Source organism: Oncorhynchus nerka, linkage group LG9b (assembly GCF_034236695.1).
Source record: "Oncorhynchus nerka isolate Pitt River linkage group LG9b, Oner_Uvic_2.0, whole genome shotgun sequence".
NCBI lineage: Eukaryota > Metazoa > Chordata > Actinopteri > Salmoniformes > Salmonidae > Oncorhynchus > Oncorhynchus nerka.
This window is the reverse complement of record NC_088424.1, coordinates 40,266,506-40,277,870: the sequence shown is the minus strand read 5'-3', so window position 1 is coordinate 40,277,870 and position 11,365 is coordinate 40,266,506. Positions and strand designations below refer to the sequence as shown.

At 43.3% G+C, this 11,365-nt stretch overlaps 1 protein-coding gene across 1 annotated transcript in view; it reads left to right on the top strand.

The window, feature by feature from the left end:
* The window catches only part of kcnab1b (potassium voltage-gated channel subfamily A regulatory beta subunit 1b), a 78,597-nt gene that overhangs the window by 23,806 nt on the left and 43,426 nt on the right, over window positions 1–11,365 (top strand). Inside the window, exons 3-5 of the mRNA XM_029643216.2 lie at window positions 1,157–1,194; window positions 4,402–4,481; window positions 6,284–6,328. Coding sequence (XP_029499076.1) covers window positions 1,157–1,194; window positions 4,402–4,481; window positions 6,284–6,328 — 163 coding nt within the window. The remainder of the gene's footprint in view (window positions 1–1,156; window positions 1,195–4,401; window positions 4,482–6,283; window positions 6,329–11,365) is intronic.

The window sequence follows — 11,365 nt, the reverse complement described above, 5'->3', positions numbered from 1 at the left end:
CACACACACACCCTGCGTCAACTCCAATGACCAAGTTGAAACACCGGGGGTGTAATTGACCCTGTTGTAACACCGGGGGTGTAATTGACCCTGTTGTAACACCGGGGGTGTAATTGACCCTGTTGTAACACCGGGGGTGTAATTGACCCTGTTGTAACACCGGGGGTGTAATTGACCCTGTTGTAACACCGGGGGTGTAATTGACCCAGTTGTAACACCGGGGGTGTAATTGACCCAGTTGTAACACCGGGGGTGTAATTGACCCTGTTGTAACACCGGGGGTGTAATTGACCCAGTTGTAACACCGGGGGTGTAATTGACCCTGTTGTAACACCGGGGGTGTAATTGACCCTGTTGTAACACCGGGGGTGTAATTGACCCAGTTGTAACACCGGGGGTGTAATTGACCCAGTTGTAACACCGGGGGTGTAATTGACCCAGTTGTAACACCGGGGGTGTAATTGAGGGTAAAGGGAGAAGTCAACAAACAGTGAATACACTATATTAATAACTGAAGGGGTGCTGGGGACACGGGAGAGAGACAACTCTGTTTGTTTCTATCATTATTTCAGGGTGATGCTAGGAGATTGTGACAAGGACAGAGGAAATGTAGCTTTACACTGCAAAGACCAGGAGCAAAGTTGGCATCATAACACACACACACATGAATGGAAAGACAGACAGAAGCGCACATACACACAGAGACGCGCACACACACACACACACGCACGCACGCACGCACGCACACACACACACACGAAAGACAGAGAGAGCTCCATCCAAGGCTGGTTTAGCAGTGGTGAATCATGGGTATAAGTGGAGTCTGACAGCCATCTAAATCATGAGACAAAGCGTTGTGACTGGGCCATTAGCCTCGGCATAAAACCCCTAAACTAAACAGTACAACATGATGAGTACTGAACCTGGTGGTCAGCCACACCTCCTACTGTGCCCTCTCACCTCTGACCTTTCACATGTTTTGTTAGATGTAGGATTTGCGAGCGTAACTCATGGAATGTTTTATTTAAAAAAGTTAGCAACCATTTAATAGGTGTTAACTTTTCTTTCACTATTGATATATAGGTGTTTAGACGGACATTTAGAGTGTTCCACAGCATAAGATATGAACGCTGACTTATGTCCCTCTTTCTCCCAGGTACTTGGGTAACGTTTGGAGGTCAGATTTCAGATGAGGTAAGTTAAGATTCAAACTATAACTAATAATTATGATTGATAAGGGAACTGAACCCACAACCTCAGAGGTGCCAGCACCACGCTCCAACCAATGGAGCTATCTGGACCCCTGGTTGGTGTCGTTGATCCAGGCTAAGTGGTCCTACCAGCTCAGGTCTCCTTCCCTGTTAGCTCCTGTCTTGTCACTCCCTCTCCCTGCTGCCTCTCAGAGACAGGGGCCAAAACCCTCTAGGTTTTCTGGCTCACACATAGACATGGAACCCACAACCTCACACATAGACAGGGAATCCACAACCTCATTCATAGACAGGGAACCCACAACCTCATTCATAGACATGGAACCCACAACCTCACACATAGACATGGAACCCACAACCTCACACATAGACAGGGAATCCACAACCTCATTCATAGACAGGGAACCCACAACCTCATTCATAGACATGGAACCCACAACCTCACACATAGACAGGGAATCCACAACCTCATTGATAAACAGGGAATCCACAACCTCATTCATAGACATGGAACCCACAACCTCACACATAGACATGGAACCCACAACCTCACACATAGACAGGGAATCCACAACCTCATTGATAAACAGGGAATCCACAACCTCATTCATAGACAGGGAATCCACAACCTCATTCATAGACAGGGAATCCACAACCTCATTCATAGACAGGGAACCCACAACCTCACACATAGACATGGAACCCACAACCTCACACATAGACAGGGAATCCACAACCTCATTCATAGACATGGAACCCACAACCTCACACACAGACATGGAACACACAACCTCACACATAGACAGGGAATCCACAACCTCATTGATAAACAGGGAATCCACAACCTCATTCATAGACAGGGAATCCACAACCTCATTCATAGACAGGGAATCCACAACCTCATTGATAAACAGGGAATCCACAACCTCATTCATAGACAGGGAACCCACAACCTCACACATAGACAGGAGCATGAAGAGAGGACACACACAGTTGAACACACACACACACACATGTATGTGCATGCCATGCGCAGGCACACACACACACACACAATGATGCAGTGAGGGCATTGAACTCTGACACCTCTCTACTGGAGATGCTGAAACGGGTAGACTTGTTAAAGTGACCTGCTGGTATAACAACTGGAATGATGGTTGACCCAGTGTTAGGGCATAACAAGTAACAAGTATTATGGTGTTGTTATTGTCTGGCTGTTTGTGTATTTTATCATTATTTTATATATATATATAGTCAAATTATTATTATATACATTATATTTATTTTACAGTATACTAACAGGGGGATCCCATAGACTAAACAACAAACATTCAGGAACAAATACATTGAATTAGTACAAAATGAGACTCTTAAGATTGGTGACACAGAAACATTGGTCTGTTGGAGCTGTACCATGACGACAGGAGACAAGTACTGGAGCTTCAATAGCCTGAGTTACTCCTATGTTTGGAATTGGCCTCGGTCTACTACCACTGGGTATGTTCAGCGGGAACTCAACAGGAGATACCATTTTGAAAACAAGAGGTGGTACTTTCTGGATTTTAATATCTCATTCAAGAGTGTTTGTCTCAAAATATATGCTACTAAGCAAATGCTTTTATCCGAAGCGTCTGGTCCTGGAATCAAACCCACTACCCAGGCGTTACAAGCCCTTGCTCTACCAACTGAGCTACAGAGGACTGCTCAACAGAGGACTGTTCAATAGAGGACTGTTCAATAGAGGACTGTTCAATAGAGGACTGTTCAATAGAGGGCTGCTCAATAGAGGACTGTTCAATAGAGGACTGTTCAACAGAGGACTGTTCAATAGAGGACTGTTCAATAGAGGACTGCTCAATAGAGGACTGTTCAATAGAGGACTGTTCAATAGAGGACTGTTCAATAGAGGACTGCTCAACAGAGGACTGTTCAATAGAGGACTGTTCAATAGAGGACTGCTCAACAGAGGACTGCTCAACAGAGGACTGCTCAATAGAGGACTGTTCAATAGAGGACTGCTAAACAGAGGACTGTTCAATAGAGGACTGTTCAATAGAGGACTGCTCAACAGAGGACTGCTCAATAGAGGACTGCTCAACAGAGGACTGCTCAATAGAGGACTGTTCAATAGAGGACTGCTCAATAGAGGACTGTTCAATAGAGGACTGCTCAACAGAGGACTGCTAAACAGAGGACTGTTCAATAGAGGACTGTTCAATAGAGGACTGCTCAACAGAGGACTGCTCAATAGAGGACTGTTCAACAGAGGACTGTTCAATAGAGGACTGTTCAATAGAGGACTGCTCAACAGAGGACTGTTCAATAGAGGACTGTTCAATAGAGGACTGCTCAATAGAGGACTGCTCAATAGAGGACTGTTCAATAGAGGACTGTTCAACAGAGGACTGTTCAATAGAGGACTGTTCAATAGAGGACTGCTCAACAGAGGCCTGTTCAACAGAGGACTGCTAAATAGAGGACTGCTCAATAGAGGACTGTTCAATAGAGGACTGCTCAACAGAGGACTGTTCAACAGAGGACTGCTCAATAGAGGACTGTTAAATAGAGGACTGCTCAATAGAGGACTGTTCAATAGAGGACTGCTCAACAGAGGACTGCTCAATAGAGGACTGTTCAATAGAGGACTGTTCAACAGAGGACTGTTCAACAGAGGACTGTGCAATAGAGGACTGTTCAACAGAGGACTGTGCAATAGAGGACTGTTCAATAGAGGACTGTTCAATAGAGGACTGCTCAACAGAGGACTGCTCAATAGAGGACTGTTCAATAGAGGACTGTTCAACAGAGGACTGTTCAACAGAGGACTGTGCAATAGAGGACTGTTCAATAGAGGACTGTTCAACAGAGGACTGTGCAATAGAGGACTGTTCAATAGAGGACTGTTCAATAGAGGACTGCTCAATAGAGGACTGTTCAATAGAGGACTGTTCAATAGAGGACTGTTCAATAGAGGACTGCTCAACAGAGGACTGCTCAATAGAGGACTGTTCAATAGAGGACTGTTCAATAGAGGACTGCTCAACAGAGGACTGTTCAACAGAGGACTGCTCAATATAATTTTTAGCTTCAAAATGTTTTCCTCTTCTTTTATTCCTACTAAATGAACACTGCCCAGCTGCCAACTCCCTGTTCACCACTGAGGTGATGAATCCTGTTATGTGTTTCTCAGGTGGCTGAGCAGCTGATGACCATAGCATATGAGAATGGGGTCAATCTCTTCGACACAGCCGAAGTTTATGCCGGGGGGAAGTGAGTGTGATCTGAATACCTATTACCTACCTACCTGAACCCACAGAGCAGAGATGGCTTGCTAAATCTGGTCCTGGAGGGGTGACACACACACACAATGTGCAGGTTTTTGTTCCAGTCCACCACTAACACCCACAAAATGTCAGCCAAGACCACATACAGTAGTTAGGTTCAAATTAAGATCCTACATCTGTACAGTAGCCTGAATCAAATACATTTCCTACATCTGTACAGTATCTTGAATTAAATTAAGATCCTACATCTGTACAGTATCTTGAATCAAATGATTTCCTACATCTGTACAGTATCTTGAATCAAATTATTTCCTACATCTGTACAGTATCTTGAATCAAATGATTTCCTACATCTGTACAGTATCTTAAATTAAATTAAGATCCTACATCTGTACAGTATCTTGAATTAAATTATTTCCTACATCTGTACAGTATCTTGAATTAAATTATTTCCTACATCTGTACAGTATCTTGAAGTAAATTAAGATCGTACATCTGTACAGTATCTTGAATTAAATTAAGGTCCTACATCTGTACAGTATCTTGAATTAAATTAAGATCGTACATCTGTACAGTATCTTGAATCAAATGATTTCCTACATCTGTACAGTATCTTCAATAAAATTAAGGTCCTACATCTGTACAGTATCTTGAATTAAATTAAGATCCTACATCTGTACAGTATCTTGAATTAAATTAAGGTCCTACATCTGTACAGTATCTTGAATTAAATTAAGGTCCTACATCTGTACAGTATCTTGAATTAAATTAAGATCGTACATCTGTACAGTATCTTGAATCAAATTATTTCCTACATCTGTACAGTATCTTCAATAAAATTAAGGTCCTACATCTGTACAGTATCTTGAATTAAATTAAGATCCTACATCTGTACAGTATCTTGAATTAAATTAAGGTCCTACATCTGTACAGTATCTTGAATTAAATGAAGGTCCTACATCTGTACAGTATCTTGAATTAAATTAAGATCCTACATCTGTACAGTATCTTGAATTAAATTAAGGTCCTACATCTGTACAGTATCTTGAATTAAATTAAGGTCCTACATCTGTACAGTATCTTGAATTAAATTAAGGTCCTACATCTGTACAGTATCTTGAATTAAATTAAGGTCCTACATCTGTACAGTATCTTGAATTAAATGAAGATCCTACATCTGTACAGTATCTTGAATTAAATAAAGATCCTACATCTGTACAGTATCTTGAATCAACCACATGGAATGGGATTAGTTCTAAAGCACGTAGGTTCACAGTGTGGGTACATGCTGATTGTGCATTCAGCGTGGTTGCCTTGCCAAGACAACGAGAGGCAAAAACAAGCTGGCAACCCACGCCAGTACATTTGCGCTTCCATGCACACATGACAGCATGTAGTACAGGATATATATATACAGTATATATGTAGAGCAGTTTATTTTATACAGTATGAAACACGTGCCGTCTCCCTGAATGACTTTTAACACAGTAAACTGTGGCTTTTGGTTTTTACCTACATGGACATTCATCCTCAACTGATTTCCACAATAGTGGATTGGATTTAGCAACAGAACCTTTGGCACGTCAGAACTGTGAGGGAATCTCAGCTCATCACCTACCAGTGTGGAGCAACCACCTACAACAGTATAGACCTCTGGGTGACTCAACAATTACTCAGAGCTATATGGTGCAGATCTATGGCACGCACACACACGCACGCGCGCGCACACACACACATATACACACACACATACACACACACACAGATAATCTCCCTGCTTTATTACAGAGCTGAGATAATCCTGGGGAACATCATCAAGAAAAAGTGCTGGAGGTAATGTATCATCTTTAAACTGTGTGTGTGTGTGTGTGTGTGTGTGCGTGCGTGCGCGTGTGCGTGTGTGTGTGGGGGGGGGGGGGGGGGGTTGGTCCCCACAAGGATAGTAAATCAAGGAGTTGGGGACTGGAGTCACATGGCTTGGACTCGATTCTGACTCTAATCACAAATTTAATGACTTCAGTCTCGACTTGATAGAAAATAAAAATGACTTGAGACTTGACTTGGAGTCTCAAGAATCGGGACTCAACTTTGACTTGAGACTGATGACTTGAAATGATCTGGCCATGTCATGTTTTGTCACTCGTTTTGTGACACAGTCTCCGTGGATTACTCTACACTCAGCTAGACACAGTAGCCGCAGCATCGCCGTTGCAAAAAATAAAAATACATCTGCAACGGATTGGCTAGTGAAATGCATACCGGCACTCAAACTGACTGTCAATCTACGTAGGTCGGTGAGCTAATGAACAGATTGCTGATTTGCTGTAGTGTACAGCTATAGGATCGGGTGCAGCACAAACGTCAAATTGTAGGATGAGAGAATTGACATAATAAATAAATATGCAGCTCCAAACATGTTTGATGATCAACAATATTAACTGTTTACTTTGCAAGTTCACCAGCATTGGGGCAACAATTACTAGCATAGGCTTACTGGTCTTTTGGTGTGTAACAATTGCTTGAAATTGAACATTTAGTTATGAAGCTTGCATTTGGAATTTGGCAAAGACAAAGACGCACTATAGGCACAGACGCACTATAGGCACAGACGCACTATAGGCACAGACGCACTATAGGCACAGACGCACTATAGGCACAGACGCACTATAGGCACAGACGCACTATAGGCACAGACGCACTATAGGCACAGACGCACTATAGGCGAGGGTCTTCACATGCTCTCTCCAGCTCTTCACATGCTCTCTCCAGCTCTTCACATGCTCTCTCCAGCTCTTCACATGCTCTCTCCAGCTCTTCACATGCTCTCTCCAGCTCTTCACATGCTCTCTCCAGCTCTTCACATGCTCTCTCCAGCTCTTCACATGCTCTCTCCAGCTCTTCACATGCTCTCTCCAGCTCTTCACATGCTCTCCAGCTCTTCAGCTCTCTCCAGCTCTTCACATGCTCTCTCCAGCTCTTCACATCCAGCTCTTCACATGCTCTCTCCAGCTCTTCACATGCTCTCTCCAGCTCTTCACATGCTCTCTCCAGCTCTTCACATGCTCTCTCCAGCTCTTCCATGCTCTCTCCACATGCTCTCTCCAGCTCTTCACATGCTCTCTCCAGCTCTTCACATGCTCTCTCTCTCCAGCTCTCTCCAGCTCTTCACATGCTCTCTCCAGCTCTTCATGCTCTCTCCAGCTCTTCACATGCTCTCCAGCTCTTCACATGCTCTCTCCAGCTCTTCACATGCTCTCTCCAGCTCTTCACATGCTCTCTCCAGCTCTTCACATGCTCTCTCCAGCTCTTCACATGCTCTCTCCAGCTCTTCACATGCTCTCTCCAGCTCTTCACATGCTCTCTCCAGCTCTTCACATGCTCTCTCCAGCTCTTCACATGCTCTTCTCTCTCCAGCTCTTCACATGCTCTCCAGCTCCAGCTCTTCACATGCTCTCTCCAGCTCTTCACATCCAGCTCTTCACATGCTCTCTCCAGCTCTTCACATGCTCTCTCCAGCTCTTCACATGCTCTCTCCAGCTCTTCCAGCTCCAGCTCTTCACATGCTCTCTCCAGCTCTTCACATGCTCTCTCCAGCTCTTCACATGCTCTCTCCAGCTCTTCACATGCTCTCTCCAGCTCTTCACATGCTCTCTCCAGCTCTTCACATGCTCTCTCCAGCTCTTCACATGCTCTCTCCAGCTCTTCACATGCTCTCTCCAGCTCTTCACATGCTCTCTCCAGCTCTTCCATGCTCTCCAGCTCTTCACATGCTCTCCAGCTCTTCACATGCTCTCTCCAGCTCTTCACATGCTCTCTCCAGCTCTTCACATGCTCTCTCCAGCTCTTCACATGCTCTCTCCAGCTCTTCACATGCTCTCTCCAGCTCTTCACATGCTCTCTCCAGCTCTTCACATGCTCTCTCCAGCTCTTCACATGCTCTCTCCAGCTCTTCACATGCTCTCTCCAGCTCTTCACATGCTCTCTCCAGCTCTTCATGCTCTCTCCAGCTCTTGCATCTCTCCAGCTCTTCCACATGCTCCAGCTCTTCACATGCTCTCTCCAGCTCTTCACATGCTCTCTCCAGCTCTTCACATGCTCTCTCCAGCTCTTCACATGCTCTCTCCAAACTCCTTCCAGTGGAGGGTGCTTTTTTTTCTCTTTTTGAAATATTTGCTGTTGCTTTCACACGTTTAAATACATAGGATTTTGTAGTAAATCTATATTCCATCTAATACTACAATAATTGCTAGCGTTTCATCATTCCATCCCCGTACCGTTTATTGCAACACGTGGACAGTTTCAGTTTCATGTTTGATAGCCCTATGATACATTTTTATTTACCCAACTATTCCTTACCCTGCTCTGAGTGAGTGCAATGTTTATAGTGCACATGAACGTTGACAAGACCCATGAGGTAAACGTTCTGCTTATTTAATTCAATGTATGGTTCCTTTCGTTCCTATTTTCCTGGTTATGTCGGAGTTCCGTGTATCGCGCCTCTGTGCGCATAGAAATACTCTACGTGGTCTGCGCTGCTGCGTGGCCTGCACTGCCTGCGCTGCTGCGTGGCCTGCGCTGCTGCGTGCTTTGGAGTCAGAACATTGAATACGAGAAAATGATTGTTCCATGAATGCAGGGTGATGAAATATCATTAATAATCATTAAGTCTGATTTAAGACGAATGTAACAATGGATGTGGAAATTGCCATTTATATTGTAGAACCAGTTTATTGGTTGTATTTGCTAATTGGGTAATTGTATGGTTCTGTGTTCCAAGTGCTTATATTATGCAGCCTACCTGTTGGAGCTCCTGTCAGACAGAGTCCATTTGGTTTCTCAAGGGGAGGCTGTACAGTCTTGCCCTCTACCTGTGTCCGTTCAGGTAGGACAGGTCAAGCCTGATACTGAGGCTGTTGCCTGTGTATATTTGGTAAATCTACTTGTATATGTTGTATGATATGGCACTTTCACCATTGGATCACCAAGACATGTATATACATCTACACTGAGCACGTCCACCTGCCTTGCCTTCTGCTGATTTCATGCCCTTATGACTGCTACAAGGTCCCTCTTTTACAATTACATTGGCTGATCAAAATGTGTTGTAAACAAAATAATGAAAAGGACTGTCTGGTAGCCTTAATAAATAGACAAAGATTTGTGGTTGTACAAGTCGTTCCATGTATAGATAATTTTTTTACTACACTTGAGACTTGACTTGAAAACTTGTGACTCGACATGGACTTGACTCGAGTCTTGACCTGTTCTACTTTGGAACTCGACTTGAGACTCGTACCTTGTGACTTGAGACTTCTTTGTGACTTGAATTATAGTGACTTGATCCCACCTCTGAAATTCTCCCACGTGGGGACATTTCCCACATCCCCATGAGGACAAAGGCTTTTTTAAGTATTGGGCGTAGGTTTAGGGTTAGGGTTAGAATTAGGGTTAGAATTAGGGTAAGCATAAGGGGTTAGTGGTTAGGATTAGGGTTAGGGTTACGATTAGGGTTAGAATTAGGGTAAGCATAAGGGGTTAGTGGTTAGGTTTAGGTTTAAGAATTAGGTAGGTGTAGGTTTAGGTTTTGGTTATGGTTAGGATTAGGTTAGGGGTTAGGGGTTAGGTGAAGTGGGATTTTGAATAGAAATCAATTTTAGGTCCCCACAAGTATAGAAGAACATAACGTGTGTGTGGTTCACTAGTCACTTTAAACAATGGCACTTTAATAATGCCACTTTAATAATGTTTACATATCCTACATTACTCATGTCATATGCATATACTGTATTCTATACCATCTATTGCATCTTGCCTATGCCGCTCGGCCATCGCTCATCCATATATTTATATGTACATGTTCTCTTTCACCCCTTTAGATTTGTGTGTATTAGGTAGTTGTTGGGGAATTGTTAGATATTACTGCACTGTCGGAACTAGAAGCACAAGCATTTCGCTACACTCGCATTAACATCTGCTAACCATGTGTATGTGACCAATAAAATGTGATTTGATTTGTGTGTGGGTGTGTGTACACCCTGTATGTGTTGCGTGCTTACATGCGTGCGGGGGTTTTGCCTGGGAGACAGCTAACAAATGCTAATCTACTGTAAATCAAAGCACACAGCTTTATATCAGATCCATCACCAATATAACTCCTCCATCAATCAGCTAACTAGGTCTGCAGCAGTAACCATGGCAATCAGAGGAGAGTTGGTTGAGTGTTCTCGGCTATGTGAAGGCTGGTAGGCTTGTAGGCTCGGCGGCGGCCTCAGCACGTATTGATCTCATACATTTATGCTGCTACATTTCTCCACTGTACACTTCATAAACGCTTCACTCTCCAGTTCTTCAGTTCACGCCGGTTCAGTGCCTCCCACTGCAACTCCGGGTGTTAAATATTAAACATTAAACAGTCAAGCGATGGGGATTAGACTTTCAGTTGAGTTGATGCACTGGATCCTATCAAAGTTCTGAGAAAGTCTCCCAGAATATGTTTCTTCATACTTGAACAGCATGTGTAAAAAGCTAGAGGATCCATACTGTTTCTTCTACAGTGTAAAGACAGACTACCAGAAGGCTATTGATAATATATATCTAAATCATATTATATACCCTATGTGATATTGTATACCCTAAGTGATATTATATACCCTAAGTGATATTATATACCCTAAGTGATATTATATACCCTAAGTGATATTATATGCCTAAGTGATATTATATACCCTAAGTGATATTATATACCCTAAGTGATATTATATACCCTAAGTGATATTATATGCCTAAGTGGGATAAGGATGTCCATATGTCTTTCTAATCTTTGTCTTTCTGTCCGTCTAATTTCTCTTTGTCTTTCTGTCCGTCTCTCCG